General features: G+C 36.5%; 1 protein-coding gene across 1 annotated transcript in view; it reads right to left on the bottom strand.

Annotated features, from left to right (window-relative positions):
- The window catches only part of TAF4B (TATA-box binding protein associated factor 4b), a 131112-nt gene that overhangs the window by 98563 nt on the left and 8528 nt on the right, over positions 1-24021 (bottom strand). The window contains exons 2-6 of the mRNA XM_081262847.1: positions 17394-17539; positions 16296-16403; positions 10746-10907; positions 10525-10647; positions 3726-3815 (exon numbers count right to left, since the gene is read on the bottom strand). Of these exons, the coding sequence (XP_081118973.1) occupies positions 3726-3815; positions 10525-10647; positions 10746-10907; positions 16296-16403; positions 17394-17539 (629 nt within the window). The remainder of the gene's footprint in view (positions 1-3725; positions 3816-10524; positions 10648-10745; positions 10908-16295; positions 16404-17393; positions 17540-24021) is intronic.

The following is a 24021-nucleotide window of genomic DNA, read 5'->3' as shown; positions in this document are numbered from 1 at the left end:
ATCATTTTTAGTATAAAACTTATTTTGGATATCTCAATTACCAACTTGGTAAAATAAAACACTATCCATAATCAGTGTAAGTCCACATCATGTACAATCACAAGAAAGGGAATTTAAAAAAACACTATCATATTTCTCTGTATTCTATTCATCTAAACTCTTTAAAAGATCATGGCTGACTTTAGTAGCCATAAATTTACAATGCAGCAGAATTTCTTGTAAAATAACTTAAAAACTTTGGATAGAAATTGTCTTTACATTGAAATAGATCTAATACAAACAAATGGATTTTTACAATCTAAAACAATTTTCTTAATTGAGTTATTAGCACATTTTCTGACTAAATTTTGAGTCAAGTGTTTATCTTTGTATCTTTTACTAAAAGAACAAAGACAATTCAAGTGAAAAACTGTAGATTTTGCCTTTTCACTCCTGGGATTTTTGTTTGTAAAAATGAAAAAAAAAAAAGATATGAAAATACAAAAATGGTAGGTTATCTTCATGAGCTATTTGGTAAGATTTCCTTATTGTGACACTTAAAATTCAGTCACATTGCTTATTAAGAGTTAGAAACAATGGAAATACTCAAAGAATAAAAATTTTTAAAAAAAATAAACCAGGCAGAGTGGTGCACGCCTGGAATCCCAGCAACTTGAGAGTCTGAAGAAGGAGGATTGCAACTCTGAGGCCAGCCTCAGCAACTTAAAAAAGTAGAAAATAAAAAAGGGCTGGGGATGTAGTTCAGTGGTTATGTGCCCCTGGATTTAATCCCCAGTATCAAAAATAAATAAATAAAAAATAAATAAAAGCAAAAGCACAGTTTACACACACACACACACACACACACACACACACACTCACACAGATAGAGATAGAGATAGATAGTAACGAAGGAAAGCAGAAAACCCTTCAAAAACTTTTTTCCAAAATATGAAAATGGCAAAAAACAAACAGCTGGAAATACATGGAAAAATGATTTAAGTAAGTTTAAACTGGGACTCTAACAGGAGATTCTCAGAAAACTATAATTGGAAAGAAATATTCAATAATAAGAGAGACAATGCAAATAAATATTTGAATTAATTATCTTTTCATTACCCGGCCAGAGTTAAACTAAAATGTTAATTCCTTCATCCCTATGTAATACCCAACCCCCAAAAGCTCTCAGGGATGGGGGCAGGGAAATTCTCTCAAGAAAAGAGTCTAAGAAAGATCCTTTAAAAAAAAAAATGGATACAGGGCTGGGGACCTGACTCAAGTGGTAGCGTGCTCGCCTGGCATTCGAACGGCCCGGGTTCGATCCTCAGCACCACATACAAAAAAGATGTTGTGTCTGCCGAAAACTAAAAAAAATAAATATTAAAAAAATTCTCTCTCTCTCTCTCTCTCTCTCTCTCTCTCTCTCTCTCTCTCTCTTTTTAAAAAACATGGATACAAAGTGCAAATCCTTCATAGTAATATTTGTAATTTACAGGTAATGTTATCTAGCAACAGGTAAAACAGCCTAAATTCTAGGCCTGTAAGTTTGATTTTAAAAAATAATGTTAGTAGATTCAAATGGTCCTCTCTAAAATGGAAACTACTACTTAGCTCCAAAATTATATGTAAAGGATCTAGCAGAGCATCTGTTATGGTTTAGATTTTTTTTTTTTTCTTTGAGGGGGTGGATTTACTCACGATTGAACCCAGGCATACCCACTAAGGCACATCCCCAGTCCTTTTAAATTTTTATTTTGAAACAGGGTCTTGCTTAAATTGCTGAAGCTGGCATCAGACTTGCAATCCTCTTGCCTCAGCCTCCCAAGTTGCTGGAATTATAGGTGGATACCACCACGCCTGGCAGCTTGGGATGTTAAATGTCCTTGAAAGACCCATGTGTTAAAGACCTGATCCCCAGCCCCAGCATGTTGCTACTGAGAGACAGCAGAAATTTTAAGAGGTGGGGCCTACTCTTTGGGTTATTTGAACCATGCCTTCAAAGTGGATTGTGGGGCTTAGTCTTTTCTTCTTTCTTCCTTTCATCACCAAGCCATGAGGTTAGCAGTTTCACTCTGCCATGTACTCCTGACACTGTACTGCCTCACAGAGGGCCAAAGCAATGGGACCCGCTGATCATGGACTGGAACTGTGTGACAAAATGTTTCTCTTTAAAAGTCTAAACATCTCAGGTATATGTTATAGTAATCGATAGCTAACTAACAACATCTGCTACATAAATTTTCCTCCTTCTCCTTCACAGTATAAACAATAAGTACAAAACACACATATACTCAAAGAGAGTGAGTCATCATTATGAAATGCAGTACCTAGAGCTGAAGACCTTTCCAATGAAAGGGATTCAGGAAGAAATGCCTCTAATTTCTCAATCAAGTGGACAAATGGGTCATACAGAAAAGAGTATGAATCATTTCACAAATAGCTCATCATCTTTTTAGGCAAATTTATCCAATCCTAGTTATGGATTCTAGAAGTGTAAAGGACAAATCTCTTTCATATATATGTGCTTAAAATATATAATGATCCTTTGACTTCATTTCCCCAGATCAAGTCTTCTCTGGCTAATACATTCTCAGTCTCTTTAGTTACACTTCATATCACATGACTTATCCTAATCAATTTAGCTACCTACTCAGAAACACTTTCTGGTGTTAAAACATCTTATGAAAACGGGATGCTTACATCTTCCTTTCCACTCCTCTTTCATGAAGCAACAAAAGGAGTTTTTAAAGCCTCCTACATCTCCCCTAGACAACTAACCCAAAAATTTCAAAAGGCAACTCCTCATTCTATTATGTCAAAATTTATGGGATGAGTTAGGCATGGTGGTGCACACCTGTCATCTCAGCAACCTGGGAGGCTAAGGCAGAAGGATCAGAAGCTCAAGGTCACCTTTACAATTTGGTGAGACCCTAAACAACTTAGCAAGATCTGGTTTCAAAATAAAATATTAAAAGGCCAGGTGCAGTGGCACACAAGCCTGTAATCCTAGTGGCTCAGGAGGCTGAGGCAGAGGACAATCTGAATTCAAAGCCAGTCTCAGCAACTTAGTGAGGCCCTAAACAATTCAAGAGACCCTGTCACTAAATAAAATATTATAAAGGGCTGGGGATGTGGCTCAGTAGTAAAACATCCCTTGATTCAATAACCCCACCCCCACCCCCAAAAAACATGGCTTTTTGGTTCATTACAGCCCAGACTCTTTAACGACTTTATACATTTCAATTTAATTCCTTTTTAACTTCTGAGAATATAAATGGGATATTTTTAAGTCTGCAAAAATAAGCTCCTATTATCCAAGCTACTGCAATCCAGATTCTATATACTTCAATAAACCATAGGTTATGCCTAACAATATAAATTAATTTTTTAAATTATAATTTTCCCACCAAATTTGGCACTATTATGGTTTATCACTCTAAGAGAACATGAAATTAGGACAAATTAGAAAACCCTATTTTCTCACAATCACAAGAATTTGAATGTATTCCTGTACAATTATTAAACAATATAACATTATATTCACGAATGAGATATTACTCCTGTTTTCTCAAAATGTTCAAATGAAAACAATACTATGACTGAGCCTTACAGTTTACAAAAGTACTAAAGTTCCTTCTCACATTGTTATATCTTCACACTGAATTACTGTCATGTTGAATATTCAGGTTTCAAATTATTTTAAAGAAATCTAATCCATATAATTTCTTCAAAGAATGTGACTCTACCTTAAGAAAAGGAACTAGATGAGGCTGAGGTGAAGACTTCAGTTCAACATACAATTTCCTTGTAAATTCTTCTGCTTCAATTTTTGCATCCTAAAGAATGGGAGAAAGAAAACACATAGGTCTACAAATTTTCAGAATAGGCAAAGCTAGGGATGGTGATGCACAACTGTAGTCCCAGTTAAAAACATAAGGGTAAAGAAGGAGGATCACTTAAGCGCAAGAGTTTGAGGTCAGCCTGGACAGCATAGGAAGACCCTGTCTTTTAAAGAAAAATTTAATTTAATTTAAAGATAAAAGAAGCAAACTCTGGGGGTATAGCTCAGTGCTTGGTTGCATGCATGAGTCCCTAGGATTGATCCTCAGCACTGCACAATTAAATAAAGAAAGGAGGCAAAGATTTGAAGCTTTTCACAAGTCCATCATTACATGGGAGCATTTTTTTCATTCACCAGAGAAATTAGTAAACCTAAATAATAGAAATGTATATTGAAAGCGAATACATTGAAGGAATGATTTTTCTTCTTGTGGGGGTGGAGGACATTCCTGTAAAAAAAAAAAAAGTGAGAGAAGAGCTACATTATTACATCTTTCAAGAACAATTAAGAAGTAAAGATACAGGAGTTTCTTAGGATAGAAAGAAGAAGTTATCTGGAGGACTTTGAAGTTTTTGTTTTGTTTCTTTTTTTCTTTTTTATTATTTTATTGTTGGTTGTTCAAAACGTTACATAGTTCTTAATATACCATATTTCACAGATTGATTCGAGTGTGTTATGAACTCCCATTTTTACCCCGTATACAGATTGCTGTGTCACATCAGTTACATTTCCATTGATTTACAAATTGCCTTTCTAGTGACTGATGTATTCTGCTGTCTATCCCATTCTCCACTGTCCCCTCACCCCTCCCCTCCCCTCCCCTCCCCTCCCCTTCTCTCTCTCCATCCCCTCTACTATAAATCGTTTCTTCCACTTCTATAATTTTCCTCCTACTCCTCCTTTCCTCTTATATGTAATTGCGTATAACCCTGAGGCTCACCTTCCAATTCCATGCAATTTCCCTTAACTCTCACTTTCCCTCCCGCCTATCATCCCTGTTTAATGTTATTCTTCTTCTCCAACTCTTCGTCTCTACCCTGTCCTTGGTTACTCCCCTTATATCAAAGCAGACATTTGACATTTGTTTTTTAAGGATTGGCTAGCTTCACTTAGCATAATCTGCTCTAATGCCATCCATTTCCCTCCAAATTCTATGATTTTGTCATTTCTTATTGCAGAGTAATACTCCATTGTGTATAAATGCCACATTTTTTTAATCCATTCATCTATTGAAGGGCTTCTAGGTTGGTTCCACAATCTTGCTATCGTGAATTGTGCTGCTATGAACATCGATATAGCAGTGTCCCTGTAGCATGTTCTTGTTAGGTCTTTAGGGAATAGACCGAGTAGGGGAATAGCTGGGTCAAATGGTGGTTCCATTCCCAGCTTTCCAAGGAATCTCCATACTGCTTTCCAAATTGGCTGTAATTACTAATTATCTTAAGCTAAGATTATATTTTTAGAGTAATACTGAGTCCATAATAGCTGTCCCAAAGAACTTAGGAATGTTTACTTATTATTTTATATTCTAAGCACTTCAGGGATCTGTAAAGTTTAAAATATTTTTACATTAATACTAATCTTTTTTGCATTTTTCACTGTTGAAATATACCCTAAAGCTGTAAAAACAAGAACATGTAAAACTAATGGGAAGAAGCAGTAGCAAAGTGAAATAGTTGTCATCATACTCTACACTGCTGTGCATTTATAGTTATGAAAAAATTATATGCTAGTTTTACTTTAAAACATTCTCTTGGGCTGGGGATGTGGCTCAAGCGGTAGCGCGCTAGCCTGGCATGTGTGCGGCCCGGGTTTGATCCTCAGCACCACATACCAACAAAGATGTTATATCCGCCGAGAACTAAAAAATAAATATTAAAAATTCTCTCTCTCTCTCCCCTCTCTCACTCTCTCTTTAAAAAAAAAAATTCTTTTTTTTCTTTTTTTTTTTTTTTTTTTGGTGGTGGTGGGGGGGGTGCAGGTACCAGAGATTGAACTCAGGGGCACTCAACCACTGAACCACAGCCCCAGCCCTATTTTTATTTTGTATTTTATTTATTTAGAGACAGGGTTCTCACTGAATTGCTTAGCGCCTCGCTAAATTGCTGGGGCTGGCTTTGAACTCCCAATCCTCCTATCTCATCCCCCAGAGCCGCTGGGATTACAGGCATGTACCACCGCCCCCAGCTAAAACATTCTTGATGTAGTAAAAATTAGTATTATTAAATCTCAACTCTTCAGTAGACAGACATCTTTTTAATATTGTAGATAACAAAGTGGAGGCCACACATAAAGGACTTCTACTGCAGGCCAAAGAAAGATGCTCACAGAAAAGTAGTTTATGATTAAATTACTAGCTAAATTAGCAGCTTTTTTTCCATTTTTGCTAGAACAACTGAGGTTATTCAGACTTGGATATTTAGAAAATACTTTCTCAAAAACAAATAAAATGAACTCCATTTCTATGAGGAAAGCAATTGATAGTATTTATTGTTAATGATAAAAATTAAAGCTCCCAAGACAAAATAATAATTTGTTTGTTTGTTCAGTACTGGGGATTGAGCCCAGAGATATTTACCCACTGAGCCAAATCCCTAGCCCTTTTTTTAAAAAAATAGTTTTTTGAATTTTAATATTTATTTTTTTTTTAGTTTTCAGCGGACACACATCTTTGTTTGTATGTGGTGCTGAGGATCAAACCCAGGCCGCATGCATGCCAGGCGAGCGCACTACCGCTTGAGCCATATCCCCAGCCCCTTAAAAAAAAAAAAAAATTGTTTTTTAGTTTTTGGTGGACACAATATATTTATTTTATTTTTATGTGGTGCTGAGGATCAAACCCACTGCCTCATGTATGCTAGGCAAGTGTTCTACCACTAAGCCACAACTCCAGTCCCATTTCCAGCCCTTTCTTTATATTTTGTTTAAAAACAGGGTCTTGTTCAGTTGCTTAGGGCCTCACTAAGTTGCAGAGGCTGGCTTTGAACTATGTTCCTCCTGCCTCAGCCTCCCCAGCCACTGGGATTACAGGCATACACCACCACCCATGGCATAAATTTGGAAAAATATATAATGACTTCTCCTAGCCTGATAGCTTCCCAGAACTTTAAAAAAAAAAAAAAAAAAAAAAAAAAACTCTTGACAAGATCATTTGGGAAATTAATGAACATGATATTTGGTATCTTAAATAAAGTATAAAGTATGTGAAAACATTTGGAAGATCTGTATAACATAACTCAATTAGTCAACATTTTCCAAATGACCAATGCATACTATTACAAAAACCACACAAAAACCAGTCATTCTCCTAATACTCAACAAAATAACACATCACAAAGTAAAGTAAATGTAGAAGCAGGCCTGAGAATCCAACTTCCTATTATTTAAGTCAGACATTAAAAATATTTACAAAATGCAAAGCAATGTCATTTTTCTCAATTTTGTTTTGAAAACTACAGCTTTTATTTAAATGTTATTTATGTGGATATATAAAGGGTTTATTATTATTTTAAAATAAATATAATTTTAAAACCTTTCTGTTTTAATTTCAGGTCCACAAAAAATAAAATCCCTTGAGGAGTCCCCAGTTTTTAAAAATATACAGGCATCCTGCCAGGTACAGTGACACATACCTATAATCCCAGCAACTTGGGAGGCTGAGAAAGGAGGATATCAAGTTCAATGCCAGCCTCAGCAACTTGGTAAGGCTGTAAAAACCTTATTGAGGGCTGGGGCTGTAGCTCAATGGCACAGCACTTGCCTAGCATGTGTGAGGCACTAGGTTTGATTCTCAGCATCACATAAAATAAATAAAGGCATGCTATCTACAACTATATTAAAAAAATAAAAAATTTTATTGAGACCCTGTCTCTTGGGCTAGGGATATAGCTCAGTTGAGCATGCTTGCCTTGCATGCACAAAGTCCTGGGTTCAATCACTAGAACACACACACACACACACACACACACAAAAAAAAAAAAAAAAAAAAAAAAAAAAAACACGGAGACCCTGTCTCAAAAAAATTAAAAGGGTTAGGGATGTGGCTTACTAGCAAAAAAGTGTCTAAGTTCAATGCCTAGTACCTGCATGCCCCCAAAAAAGAATATACAGCTATCCTGAGGCCCAAATGTTTGAGAACTATTTATCTTAAGTTAGAAAGAATATTTGCTTAATTCCTAACTATTGTTATCTGTCCACAAAATTCACACAAATCTTTTGCATTTAGAAACATTAAAATGTTTTATGGGATCTATGTTCTTTTTCATTACAACTCTCCATCTAGGACATTTCATTTCTGAGGAACAAGTCATATTTACTTTCAAAACTAAAATACTTTGAAAAGGAAAAAGCAAAAACCCAATGTTTACTTTTCAAAATGTACTCAAAATCATCCAAAGTATAAAATTGTTCATATGACTTAAATTTCTAAATATATAAAATTAAAATACTTTCCCAACTGAAAAACTAACTTTAAATATGCTCTATTTTTAATGCCTGATAGGAAGCATTTTTAAAAGTCATAAAGAAGACATCTAAATAAACTATGCTTGTTTTCCTGGATAATATTTGAAAAAAACATATACTGGGAAAAGGTGACCACATTTATATAATAAATACACAAAAATATTAATTATTTGATCATAGAAAACTGTAAATTATGAACAGTTTAGAAATGCAAAATAGGGGGCTGAGGTTGTGGCCCAGCAGTGTAGCGCTCACCTAGCACGTTCGAGGACTTGGTTTCAATCCTCAGCCCCACATAAAAATAAATAAAGGTATTGTATCCAACTGAAACTAAAAAAATAGATATTAAAAAAAGAAATCCAAAATAATGTTTACCTATTATATTCCCAGTATATGTCTTAAGCACAAATGAAATATATGATAATTTCTACTCCATCCTATATTATATGGAGTATTTTAACTGAAAGAGGATATAAAAGATCAAGGATGTATAATATGGTGGCTAAAAGATACTTGGCACTTGTAGAAACCTCAGAAATTATCACATTTACTCTTCTTATCTTACAAGGAAACTAAGGCCTAAAAATGTTAATTAACTTCCACAAGTCCTACAGCTTGGTGTTTGGAAGTCTGAGAAATTAATTTCATCATTTATTGATAGCTGGCTTTCTGGCACTCTGCAATTCTAGTGACATTTTCCATGGTTGCTTTGGTAGCACATATACTAAAACTGAAATGATAAAGAAATTAGCAATAGTCCCCACGCAAGGATGACATGCAAGTTAGTGAAGCATTCTATATTATAAAAAAAGGTTTTTTTCCCTAATGAACCAAAGAGTCAACCTTCTCTCCAAGGCCTTTTTTTTTTAAGAGAAGGGAAACAAGGCTGATATAGAGAAAATAATATGTATCAAAATATCATGTTATATATGCATCTTATATATGCAAAAAAAAAAAAAAAAAAGCAGTATTAAGAAAAGGAATGCAACTGGCAGAGTTGTCCCAAGCCTGTAATCCCCGGGGCTCAGGAGGCAGAGGCAGGAGGATTGCAAGTTCAAAGCCAGTCTCAGCATTACAGTGAGGCCCTAAGCAACTTAGATCCCATCTCAAAAAACTTTTAAGAAGGGCTGGGGATTTGTCTAAATTTTATCATCATTACAAAGCTTTTAAGAAGTAAAACCAGCCCCTCCCATTCTCTTTCTCCATCTTTCCTTGCCACCAGGTAGTGTGCATGAATGTACAGGCCCATGCTCTCAAGAGCATCAACAATGCCAAAAAGAGAGATGAACACCAGGTCCTAATTAGGCCATGCTCCAAAGTTATTGTCCAGTTTCTAACTGTGATGATGAAACATGCTTACACTGGTGAATCTGAAATCACTGATAATCACAGAGCTCAGAAAATTGTTGTGAACCCCAAAGGCAGGTTAAACCAGTGTGGAGTGATCAGCCCCAGATCTGATGTACAGCTCAAAGACCTAGAAAAATGGCAGAATAATCTGCTCCCATTTTGTCAGTGTAGTTTCATCCTACTGACAACCTCAGCTGGCATCATGGACTATGAAGTATCAAGACAAAAACTTTTTCACACATGGGGCTGGGGCTGTAGCTCAGTGGTAAAGTGATTACCTAGTACACATGAAGCACTGGGTTTGATCTTCATTACCACAAAAAAATTTTAAAAAACAAAGAATTTGTTTTAAAAAAAATTTTTTTCACACTGTAGGGAAAATCCTGGGATACTTTTTCTAGGGATATAAAACAGATACAAATAAAATGCCTCAATGGACTCAGCTTCTTAAAAAAAATAAGAAGAAGAAGATGCAAAACGAAGGTTTATCAAGAAGTACCTTTAAAATAACATCATTAAAAATATAGAATGAGGGCTGGGGTTGTAGCTCATTGGTAGAGTGCTCTCCTTGCATGTGGAGGGCACTAGGTTTAATCCTCAGTACCACATGAAAATAAAATAAAGGTATTGTGTCCATCTACAACTAAAAAATATTTTTAAAAATATAGAGAGAGGGCTGGGATTGTGGCTCAGTCCGTAAAGTGCTTGCCTCGCATGTGTGAAGCACTGGGTTCAATCCTCAGCACCACATAAAAATAAGTAAATAAATAGAAGTATTGTGTCCATCTACAACTAAGAAAATATTTTAAAATATAGATAGATAAATAAATAGAAAGATACTTCCAATTTTCAACAGATAAACCTTGCAAGATTTTATAGTACTAACTTACCAAAAGTTGTTCTACCAGCTTCTTCACATTCTGCCCCATTTCTGGAGACTGTGATCCACTGCATGCTAGTTTTATTAACATTGCCAGGAAGTTCTTACATTTCTTCACGTTTTCTAGCATTGTCTACATATGGAAAAATAATCACAATTGTTAGCTAGCAAAGAAGAATCAAGAACAATGGTAAGGAACTGCATTAATGCAAGGTGCAAGTGAGAGCTCACCGGAGAAAGATCAGTCTGAGCAGCTGCTGAATTCTCTGCTTTCAGATTAGGTTCATTTGAAGGGGTAGATGATGATCCCACACTTGAAGTCTTCAAGGTAGATACAGTATTTGCCGGTTTTACAGGAGTAACTGTGACAACATTGGTTGGCACAGCCACAGACTGAAATTAAATTTTACGTATTTAGAAATGCATTACTATGATACCTAAGTGGGCATCTCATTTCACCCTTATCAGTCTACAAATGAATCTTGACATCTTTGCTTTTATGTGATGCTCTAATAGTCTACGGCAATGTAATGATATTAGAAGAGCTCTTAATTCTACCAGATCTGGGTTACATTCTCATCTACCTTCTGACTATTCATTGCCACCTGCTACAATATTAAGTATAGGCAAGTTATTCTCCTAATCCTGATTACTATTTGAAAAAAAAAAGATAATAATGGTACTTATTCTTCTAGGGTTGTCTGGAAAATAAGTACAATACAAGCCCTTAAAAATATCATTAATGCTTCTTCCAAAGTATATGAAAAAACAAGTCTTTATATGAAAACAAAGAATTTCCTGTCCTGCTATTTTCTTTTTCTTAAGTATAAAGCAGAGTGATCTACTGATTATCTTATATTCAGATATGCTGTATATAGACATTAAACATAAAAATATTACAAAATGTGATATTATTTTCACACTGAAAAGAATTTATTTTTTCTACACTATATCAGAATGAAGTGTGACTCTAGCACCACCTTCAGGACAAAAATTTTAATATAAGAAATCATGAGCTGGGTAAGAACACATCGAAATAAAGCAACAGTTTTATTTTTAAAACAAACACTAAAAGTTACATGTTGTAAGAAAAGTTTGAGGGGCAGAGGGGAAAGAATAGAATTCATAATTCACACATAAAACTAAATATTGCATCATTTTAATCTAAATGCTTGTGTTCTACAGGCATACAACATAGAAAAGGTCAGGTTGCTGTTATCCTCTACAAAATTTCTTTCTATGATAGTCAAGATAGCTCAATCTGAGTGTACACCAAAATTTTCCATTTGGGAAAGAGCGGCACATATATCAGACAAGAATGTTTTGAAGGTAAAAAATGAGAAAGAAATTTAAAAGTGCTGATCAATGATGAGGACTAGAACTAATGATGTAATGGTAAAAAGAGATGAAAATTAAAATTACAAATAAATTAGTAAAATTTTATTAAACGTCAGAGAAATCCTCACAGGCAACATCAAAATGATGTTGATCTTATTCATACCCTTAGTTCTGCACTCCAGGGACAAATACTGTGCAGATTCTTCTAGAAATTTTCTAATTAACATTTAGGTTTATAGACAGTAAATAAGATTATTTCTTCAGAGTCTACCTTATAATCAGGCACAAACTCTCTGTAATACTATATTTAAGAAATTGTCACTAGTATCACAAAAAATACAAAAGTGTAATCTGAAATTCTAGCTACTGATTGTGATGGCTTTTGATGACTGATGGGAAGGGTATCTCCGGGAATTACTGTCCCTCTACCTTATGAAGCAAAATAAGGTCCAATGAAATGTGAGTTCAGGAAAAGTATCCTACTGTTTGTGAGTAGTAGACTTACTTAAGGCATTTTACTTTCCTTGTCAATAATTCATCCTTTCTCTAAGCTATAGTTCCTAAAGGGCCCACATGTTAAAAACTTGGTCCCTAACCCATGGTGCTATAGGGAGATGGTAGAATCTTTGAGAGGTAGAACCTAGTGGGAAGACTTCCAGCCACTGGGAGTGTGCCCTTGAAGGGAATACTGAGGCACAGCTCCTTCTTCCTCTTTTTTGCTTCCTTGCCATTAGGTGAACAGGCCTCCACTCATGTTCTTGCCATGATATACTGCACAATCAGTCATGGACTGAAACCCCCAAAACTGTGAGTCAAAATAAATCTTTCTTCTTTTTAATTTGATTTATCACAGTAATTTGTTACAATAATGTAAAGCTGACTAGCACATTCCAGCACAAATCTGTTCTTAATGATCCTTTCTAATATAACTACTACCTGTACCTTAAAGGATACATGTACCTTCCATGCCAATCTCATGTATTAAGGGACACAATGAAGTTTAAAATCCTGGTCTTCTCATCACAGTATTGGACAGCTGTTCTTAAACTTAATCATAATTTTACCTTAGACTCAATATTCTACCAGCCAAGGATATTTCCATTCTTTGCAAGACTCGATTACACTGATTAGGCATGTCTTCGGTACAAAAGAGAAAAAAATAAAATATGTGAATAGAATTTTTTGTGAAAAGAATCTGTGTGAAAATCAGTTACACATAGAGCTAGTAAAATGAACTATATTCAAATTTAGCGGACCAAATTACATTTCAAGGAGGGTCATTTTTTGTACCTGAGGTTGTTCATATTGAATTAGAAATTCTAATTTTAAATCAAATTATTTGCACATTGACATTCTAATCTGACAACTAGCCAATTATATCTTCATCTTTAATATAACATACAACTGAACATTAAAGGATGGGTGCATATAACTGTAGCACCTCAGAAGGCTGAGGCAGGAGGATCTAGAGTTCAAAGCCAACCTCAGCAACTTAGAGAGGCCCCATCTCAAAATAAAAAAATAAAAAGGGCTGGGGATATGGCTCAGTGGTTAAGTAACTCTGGGTTCAATCCCCAGTACCTTAAAAAAAAAAAAAAAGAACACTAAAGATTTCAAGTTATTTTTTGTGTTATACTTACTATAGTGGAACATTTTTAACAATGTCTATCTAGGGAGAAAGCTCCTGATAAAAGGATGTTTGTGCTGCAACTACTGATGGATCCCCAGTTCACTAATGAATTACTCCCTAAAGGGGGCTGGGGATGTGGCTCAAGTGGTAGTGCGCTCGCCTGGCATGCGTGCGGCCCGGGTTCGATCCTCAGCACCACATACCAACAAAGATGTTGTGTCCGCCGAGAACCAAAAAATAAATATTAAAAAATTCTCTCTCTCTCTCTCTCTCTCTCTCTCTCTCTCTCTCTCTCTCTCTCTCCTCTCTCACTCTCTCTTAAAAAAAAAAAAAAAAAAAAAGAATTACTCCCTAAAGGTAAGGCAGAAGACTGAGGAGACCTTGTCAGAGAGACTCTGGGATCTGATAGAGATGTTCCCTAAGAGGATATGGTCCACAGTGAAAGCCACTTTTGATCTTTCCATCTTTGTGTCTCAAAAAAAATGTACAGGTTTTCCAGGGAAGCCTTGCAGACTGGGACCACTTTCTTTACGATCCTGGTTCTTCCTGTTGTATTCAAGACTGAGACATTGCAAATGGAGCAAGAGCAGCAATGGCGGCAGCAGCAGATACACTTAGGGCTGAACACAAGGCTGTCAGTAGGAAGGTGAGGAGCTATACCTTCCTTTCCTGGAAAGAGCAGATGATTACTGCTATAGTTGACCTGTCTTTGAAAGAAATGTAAAATTCAATTATGTTTGGACTGCTGATTACTTAGTAAGGTTTTTGTTTCTTTTTTTAACTTTGGCACACTGATCTAAACCTGGTAGGAAGGATTCTAACCTAATGGTCTCATGAAGAGACTCCCAATTTGCATGCTGTCCTATTTTTTCTTGTCCTCATTCTGATACCAGAAAACAACTGTGTAGATAGTTATTCCAGCCCTGGCTACCCTACCCTTTCCAGTAAATTGCTCCGAACTAGAAGATCTCCTCACTACCCCACTATAGGGTAGAAACTCATGCCCCGTAATGGGAGGGAAGGATTCCTGACCATTAATGACTTTTTTTCCCTTATAAACAATGGAGATTTGGGGGCTGGGATTGTGGTTCAGTAGTAAAGTGCTCGGCTAGCACACATGAGGCTCTGGGTTTGATCCTCAGCACCACATAAAAATAAACTAAAGGTTTTTGTATACACCTACAACTAAAATTTAAAAAAAAAAAAAAAGAAAGAAAGAAATGGAGGGGCTGGGGTTGTGGCTCAGAGGTAGGGCGCTCATCTGGCACATGCGAGGCCCTGGGTTCAATCCTCAGCACCACATAAAAATAAATAAATAAAATAAAGGTACTGTGTCCATCTACATCTAAAAAATAAATATTTTTTAAAAAAGAATAGAGAGATTTGTTGGGGAGGGACATGCACATAATATAAAAATGACAAAGTGCATTACATCTGTAGTATAAAGAACCAAGATTTTCAATGTATACTGGAGAAAGGGGAGGCTGATGGCAACTTCAGCCAGAAAATGGGGACAATGTGGATTATGAAGAACAAAGCAGGGGCTCATTTCCTCTGTACATTTTGGCTATTAGACCTATGTGTAAAAAGGGGGGGGGGGGGACTCACTTTGTATTTAAATATTAAAATTTATTCCAACTTAAGAAAAAAAAAAGTATAATTTTGGCTCCCATCCTTTACCTCTTCCCTTATTTTCCTTCCTTTCTCCTCTCCACTCATGCTCTCTTGCCACCAGATCCCTTTTGCCATGGGACTGGGCCCTTCCCAGATGCTGACATCATGCTTAGACTTCCCAAACTCCAAAACTATGTGTCAAACTTTTGTTCATTATAAATTAATCAGTCCGTGGCATTCTGTTATAGCAGCAAAAAATAAACTCAAACAGAAACAAAGACAAATATTGGGATGAATCCGCACAGATTCCTCAAGGATGAGAATCTGCCCATGCTACCAGGTAACTACCAAGACCAGCATAGTTGGTAGTTAAGAGTGAGGATAATCTAAAATAGAGGGAGAGAGAGATTATTACTATCATCTGCAGCCTAAGACCCACTAAAGCAGTGGGACTATAGTTCATCCCATTAACCTATCTTCTTTGTTTCCCCAAGGAAGAAACCCAGTAGAATCCCAGAACCATTGGTCTCTGAGGTGTATACCTGTCTAGTTCTCCACTTGGAAATACATCCAAATGAGGTAACAAGTAGACTAGGATGAATCATCACAAGGAGACACTGGTATTGTTCTAGCTGCTGGGGGAATGCAACTGGACAGCTTCCACCTGACAGGTCCATTAGGTTTCCTCTGATACAGAGAATCACCTTGTTCAAAAGTACAATGTTCAGTGAATCCACATCCAATGACTAATCCCAGAGCAGGAAGTAAGGCCCAGCCAACCATGTTGGCCCACAGTGGAACAATACTGATAAGTAGCATTAGCTCCAAAGTTCTCCACCAGGTTGACTCAGGCTTCCCCGGGTCTACAGCTAGTTTATACTCACTCTCTCCTTCCCCTTCACAAGTATTGATCCCTAATAAATATCTCAAACACCAAATTCTCTAAGCACCTGCTTCTAGAGACTATGATATAAGGCTATTAGGTGAATTTGTATTAATACATTTAGTAAAAATGTATCCAAAAAATACATTTTGTTGTTTCCTATACCTCTAACAGTCCCAGTTTGATAAGCGTCAGCTTTATTAACGAATTGCCCTCTTTGATGTCACAGAATCAACAACAACTTACACATATGACAGGAACTAGTGAAATAATAAAGATGAGAGAATGACATGACCACACATAATTCACAACTTACTTGTACTGAGGAAGGGTTGGGACCAGTGGTTGCCACAGTAGTTCCTATCTGAGCCAACTTTTTAACAGGTGTCACAGCCACTTTCTTGATTAATTGTGAGCTAGAATTCTTGGGAGTGAGGAACAAGATAACACAAAGCCATCAGTATAAGTAATTTAAAATCAATCAAATTATGAAGAATATTAGAATACTTTACCATAGCAAATTTGTTATAACTGGATTTATAACCTTATGGTTTTATACACATTCTATACTGTAACCTTACTGATCAGCCAGGCATGGTAGCATATGCCTGTAATCCCAGAAACTCAGGGGGCTGAGGCAGGAGGATGGAAAGTTCAAGGTCAGTCTCAGTAACTCAGCCAGGCCCTAATCAACTTAGTGAGACCGTGTCTCAAAAGTAATAAATAAAAAAGGGCTGGGAATGTAGCTCAGCAGTAAAGTACAGATTATGGTTCAATCCATAGTACATCCCCCAAAAAAAGATTCTGTCACACCAGATAGGCTTCAGTTATATAGAAAAATTACCAAGTACTTAAAATAAATCATTTCCTAATAATGAAAAACTAATGAAATATGGTAGCAGACTTCTATATTTTAACAATAATTTCTGTAAGGTATGAATAAAAATGAATACTACAAATATTCATTTATATACTATTTCACCACGAATTAAAACTGAAGCAGATGTTTATTTTCTTTCAAGATGCAAAATGCCCTTTGAACATATCCTTTGAGGACTATAAAATCTTTTGAGTATGAAGATTAAATGTTCATTATTTTAACAATTATCAAATGACAAAACCCAAAAAATCTTGATTAAATTAGCATATCGAAAGAAAGGTGTTTAATTTAAAAAGTTGAGCAGAATCATTTCAAATTATGTTTACTGGCAAAGATAACAGGTGGAAAGAAAATGAGGAAGCTTAAGATATATTACAGGGGAGGGGCAGGGGTTGTGGCTCAGTGGTACAGCACTTGCGTAGTATGTGTGAGGCACTGGGTTTAATCCTCAGTATCACATAAAAATAAATAAATAAAAAATAAAGGTATTGTGTCCATCTACAACTAAATAAATTTTTTAAAAAGATGTATTACCGGCATTGTACAGATTTTGACTGTTTGAGCATTTGTTGGTGCTGCTGGCCTTGCAGCTACGTTACTTGTGGTCTCAGCTCTTGTAATGGCTTGCTGAGGAGATACCAACATCAACTGACCACTGTTACTTTTGATCAAAACTGTTCCTATAGTTAAAAAAAAAAAAAGACCTCAGTTAAAAAATAAAATAAAACATAACCATCACATATTTTCTTCTCCCATTTCAACACTATAAAAAGCTCTGAATAAGTACTTGGTATTTAATAAATTCCATATCCACTAACTATCCAACAAAAAAAATGGTAAAATGTTTTCATTCAAGTTATTTAAAACATTTAAAATCTAAACATTTGACAAAGATACTCCTGAAGAAGACAAAATACTTTTCTTTGATATCAAAACTATAAAGCTATAGTAAATAAGATGGTATGATAACAGCACAAGACCACAAAGCTGACTAAAGAAACAGAATAGAAAACCCCAAAATAGGTGTATAAGGATATGTCATACAGGTTGAGTATCCCTTACCCAAAATGCTCAGGACCAGAAGTACTTCAGATTTTCTAACTTTTTTAGATTTTGGAATATTTGCATAGACTTAACCAGCTAAACATCTCTTTCCTGAAAATCCAAAAATCCAATATGCTTCAAAATCCAAAACATTTTGAACACCAATATGAGACTCAAAGTTCAGATTTTATATCAGAGGCTCAACCTGAATCAAATTTTCCCAGGAGACTGTACACTCTTGAGAACAGAAGTGACTATTCAATATATGGCCAATTATTTGTCTTATGGGAAAGATGAAATTGGACACCTATTTCACACACATTCACTAAAACCCTAGCACATTAAGGAATATAAAGGTAAAAATAAACAATTTAACTCTTAGACAATGTGGAAAAATATCTTTTGAATTTGACAGGGAAAGACTTCTTAAATAAGTAAAGCCTAACACATTTAATTATATTAAAAGAAATTCCAATTAGCAAAATTGGAAAAAAGAAAAATAAGACACAAATGGACATAGTGACACACACCTGTAATCCCAGACATATTTGAGTGGCTGAGGCAGAAAGATCCCAAATCCCAGGTCAGTCTCCTCAATTTAGTGAGACCCTGTCTCAAAATTTAATAATTAAAAAGAGCTGAGGATGTAGCTCAGCAGTAGATCTCCCTTGCTTTTAATCCCAGTTCCACCAAAAAAAAAAAAAAAAAGATAAGACACAAAATGGAATACTGGGTGCAGAGGTGCAGATCCGTACTCCCAACAGCTCAGGAGGCTAAGGCAGGAGGATCATGATTCAAAGCAGCTTCAGCAACTTAGAGAGGGCCTAAACAACTTAATGAGACCCTGTCTCAAAATAAGGGCTATAGACATGGCTCAGTAGCTAAGCACCTCTGGGTTCAATTCCTGCTACCCATAAAAAAAGACGACAACAACACAAAATAAAATATACTACGGGACAAGTATTCAAAATGCACAAACAAATGCCAACAATAGGGAAAGTTAATTAAGATCCTGGTGAGATATCACTTTTTATCTATTTAGATAGGCAAAATTTCATTAGTCCAACAATACTAAGTGCTAGCAATACATATCAACAGGAACACTATCAATCTTATTTGGTGGTATGATAATTTAGTACAATTACTTTGATCAACTTTATATGACTGCCAAATTGATTTTCATTTGTACATCCTATAATCCATTATTTCTAACCTAAAGAAATTCTTGTCTATAATACAAGTAACAATAAATATTGGCATACATTACCAGTAGGGCTGCAAATTGGTGTAACCACTCTGGAAAACAATATGTAGATTCCTCAGAAAACCTGAATGAAACCACCATTTGACCCAGTTATCCCACTACTAAGTAGAATACTGAGTAGTACCCAAATGACTTAAAATCAGCGTACTATAGTGATGCAACCACATCAATGTTTACTGCAGCTCAATTCACAATAGCTAAGCTATGGAACCAGCCTAGGTGCCTTTCAAATGGATAAAGAAAATGTACTATAGATGGTGGAAGGGGACCCTCATCGTTATACAAAATACATGTATGCAGATGTGAGAAAAAAAAAAGAATAGTGTTACCTTAGATTAGGTAGAGAGAAGTGATGGGATGGGAGGGGACGGGAGGGGATCAGGGGATAGGAAGGATAGTAAAATGAAATAGACATTATTATTACTGTGTGTATATATATGACTGCATAACCAATATGATTCTGCAACCTGTACACTCAGAAAAATGAGAAATTATATCCCATCTGATTCAAATGTATGATATGTCAAGGTCATTGTACTTCATGTGTAACTAATTAAAACAAAAAATTTTAACAAACAGGCCAAGGACCTGAACAGACACTTCTCAGAGAAGGACATACAATTAATCAACAAATACACGAAAAAATGCTCACCATCTCTAGCAGTCAGAGAAATGAAAATTAAAACCACTCTAAGATACCATCTCACTCCAGTAAGAATGGCAGCCGTTATAAAAACAAACAATAACAAGTGCTGGCGAGGATGTGGGGAAAAGGGTACACTTATACATTGCTGGTGGGACTGCAAATTGGTGCAGCCAATCTGGAAAGCAGTATGGAGATTCCTTGGAAAGCCGGGAATGGAACCACCATTCGACCCAGCTATTCCCCTTTTCAGACTATTCCCCAAAGACCTAAAAAGAGCGTACTATAGAGATACAGCTACATCGATGTTCATAGCAGCACAATTCACAATAGCTAGACTGTGGAACCAACCTAGATGCCCTTCAAGAGATGAATGGGGATAAAAAAAATGTGGCATTTATACACAATGGAATATTACTCAGAACTAAAAAATAACAAAATCATGGCATTTTCAGGGAAATGGATGGCATTAGAGCAGATTATGCTAAGTGAAGCTAGCCAATCCCTAAAAAACAAATGCCGAATGTCTTCTTTGATATAAGGAGGGCAACTCAAAACAGAGCAGGGCGGAAGAGCATGAGAAGAAGATTACCATTAAACAGAGATGAGAGGTGGGAGGGAAAGGGAGAGAGAAGGGGAATTGCATGGAAATGGAAGGAGACCTGCTTTGGTATACAAAATTACATATAAGAGGAGATGAGGGGAAAAAAACAAGAGAGAGAAATAAATTATAGTAGATGGGGTAGAGATAGAAGAAGGGATAGGAGGGGAGGGAAGGGGGATAGTAGGAGATAGGAAAGGCAGCAAAATACAACAGACACTAGTATGGCAGTATGTATAAACATGGATGTATAACCAATGGGAATCTGCAATCTGTACATGTGGTAAAAATGGGAGTTCATAACCCACTTGAATCAAATGTATGAAATATGATATGTCAAGAGCATTGTAATGTTTTGAACAATAATAAAATATATATATATGAAAATGCAGTATAAATACACAATATAATATTACTCAGCCATAAAGAATGAAGTTATGGTGTCTGCTAGATCTGGAGATTATCATGCTAAGTGAAATAAGCCAAACCCCCCTACCCCAAAGAAAAACAAAGGTCAAATGTTCTCTCTGATATGTGGATGCTAATACACAATAAGGGGGAAGGAACAGAAGTTGATTGGATTAGACAAAGGGGAATGAAGGAAACAGAGAAGGGATGGGAATAGGAAAGACAGTAGAATGAACTGGATATAACTTTCTTATGTTCATATATTCTGCCATGACCAGGGCGAGCTTCATAAAAGAAGGTTGGATGCATAAGAAATTGCTAGTGAGTTTTAAATTAAAGAAACAGACTCTCATTTACCCCAGCTCCAAGAAGGCTTCTCCTAGCTCCCGCCTCCAACCACCTAATGCGGTGGCGAGGTTTACAAAAGAGACTAGCGAGAAAGGGAGAGCATACCAGGGAGTGAGCTTTTATTGGGGAACAAAAAATTCAAGGGAAAATCCCATCCAATGAAGGTTAAGGGAGGCAGCATCCCAAGGTAAGGGCTGGTGATTGGATCTTCAGGTCAGTGGACAGGCACACCTCTGCACGGACAAGCCCTGGGACCTGGGAAAGTGTGTGGGATGGCTTTAACACTGCTGTGTCTAAGCGCCTCTTACCCAGCCAGGGAGGTAACTCAAATCACATGCGAGGATGGCCTCCCACAATATATGAATACAGGACCAGTGTGATTCCACATCATGTTCAACCACAAGAATGGGAAGTTATACTCCATGTATATGTCAAATTCTTGTCCATGTTAATAGAGACTCAAACAAAACATTCAAAGCTGCAGTTCTACTTCCAAGTGTAGGGCCAGGTGTGATGGCAATCCCAGGCTCCGGAGGAAGAGGCAGGAGGATCACCAATTCAAAGCCAGCCTTAGCAACTGCAAGGCACTAAGCAACCAATGAGATCCTGTCTCTAAATAAAATACAAAATAGGGCTGGGGATATGGCTAGGTGGTCGAGTGCCCCTAAATTCAATCCCCGGTACCACCCCCCAATTTCCCTAAAGCATACAGAAAGTGACTACACAATTATTAAAGAAGATCTATCAAAAATTCAGCAAGAATATTAAGAATCTGTGGCATCTAAATTATGATCCAAACCCATTCCCATTCTTAGCACAGAAACTCCACACTGTGTCAGTTTAGTCAAGAACACAAGCCTCCCTCTTGCCTAAGCTCCCAGTCAAAGGCCATGGGATCTTCCTGGAAAGAGCAGACCCCAACATTTCCCATCCCCAACTACACAGTGAAGAAGATAAAGTTTAAGCCACACAAGTGTGTGGCTCCTGGCTCCCTTCTTTGGCCCATAAAAGAAGGCTCTACTTCAGGGATAGCATAATAAGAAATACTTGGGCACCCATGACTCTAACCCCAATCCTTTCAGGGTAGTTTCAGAAACTACCTGTGGGAGGGACTAGATGTCAGATTTAATGTATAAAGATTTCACAGTAATCATTATAAATATGTTCAAAGGACTAAAACCATACTTGGAGAAGGAAATTATGATGATATCTCAAATAAAGGCTATCACTAGAAGCGAGGAGCACAGGTGTTGCCTGTAGTCTCATCTGTGTGGAGGCTAAGGCAGGAGGATCACCTGAACCAGGAGTACAGTATATCAAAACCATACTGTGCGGGCTGGGGATGTGGCTCAAGTGGTAGCGCGCTCGCCTGGCATGTGTGCGACCCGGGTTCGATCCTCAGCACCACATACAAACAAAGATGTTGTGTCCGCCGAGAACTAAAATAAATACATTCTCTCTCTCTCTCTCTCTCTCTCTCTCTCTCTCTCTCTCTCTCTCTCTCTCTCTCCCCCCCCTCTCCTCTCTCTTAAAAAAAAAAAAAAAAAAAAAAAACCCATACTGTGCAAAGGACATGACTTCAGATGGTAGCTTGTTTTCACAGGAACAAATGAAGAAAACCAGAAAAGATAAGACGGTAGTATAGCAAATGTTAAAATAGATCCTTGCTCTCTTCTCTCAGCATCTTTTAAAGACATAAAATTACATGAGATAAATATAACAAGATATTGTTGGGTTTGTAATATATCTGAATGTAATAGGTAGAGGTATAATAGCGCATGTGCACATACACACACACAGAGGTAAAAGGAAAATAATAATATAATAAATGTGAAATATATTCCAAGATACTATAAGCTTTATAATGACAAGATAAAATTCAGAAAAATATCTTGAAAAAAAAATTACAGAGGAGGACTGGAGATGTAGCTCAGTGGTAGAGTGTTTGCCTAGCACATAATGAGGCCCTGGGCTCAATCCACATAACTGCCAGGAAAAAAAATTACAAAGAAAAAGATACACTAGAAAATATCCATTTAATGCAAAATAAAGCAAGAAAGAAAGAAAGGAAGACAAGTGTGCTGGCGCATGCTGTAAACCCAGTTATCTGGGAGGCTAAGGCAGGAGGATAGCAAGTGAAGGCCAGCCAGGGCAACTTAGTTTCCAAAATGAAATTTTTAAAAAGGGCTGGGAATATAGCCAGTAGTAGAACAATGCCCAGCACGTATGAGGCCCTGGGTTCCATCTCAAGCAAAACACACAAAAGGAAGGATCAGAGAAACAAAAAAGAAAAGAAACATAAAATAAAAGTAAATGGCAGACCTTCGTCCAACTATACCAATAACATCAATATATAAATGGATGAAATAATCCAATCAGAAGACAAAAAGTATAGGGCTGGGATTTTAAAAATTCAAGTATATACTATCTACAGGAGATACACACTGAATTCAAAGATGAAGAAAAACTGAAGAAAAAATATATACATACAGTAGCAAACATAAGAAAGCTAGAGTGGCCATACTAATATCAAACAAAATAGACTTTAAAAAAACAAAAAAATCACTGGAGATTTAAAAAAGAAAAAGTTTATAATAATGAAGGGCCCAATAAATCAAAAACCTGTAACATTTTAAATTTATATGCACCCAACTACATAACCTAACATATGAAACAAAAACTAAGGTAAAATAAATTTCTTGTAGATGACAGAAGGATGATAGAAGATGAGGGTTGAGGATACAGCTCAGCAGCAGAGTGCATGCCTAGCTTGCACAGGCCCTGAGCTCAACCCACAACACTGCCCAAAACAACACACATACACACACAAAAAAAAAAAAAAAAACAAAAGTTG

Source organism: Spermophilus citellus (assembly GCF_964194105.1).
Source record: "Spermophilus citellus genome assembly, chromosome: 12".
Lineage (NCBI taxonomy): Eukaryota > Metazoa > Chordata > Mammalia > Rodentia > Sciuridae > Spermophilus > Spermophilus citellus.
Note: the sequence above shows the minus strand (reverse complement) of the source record. Positions and strands in the feature narration are given on the sequence as shown.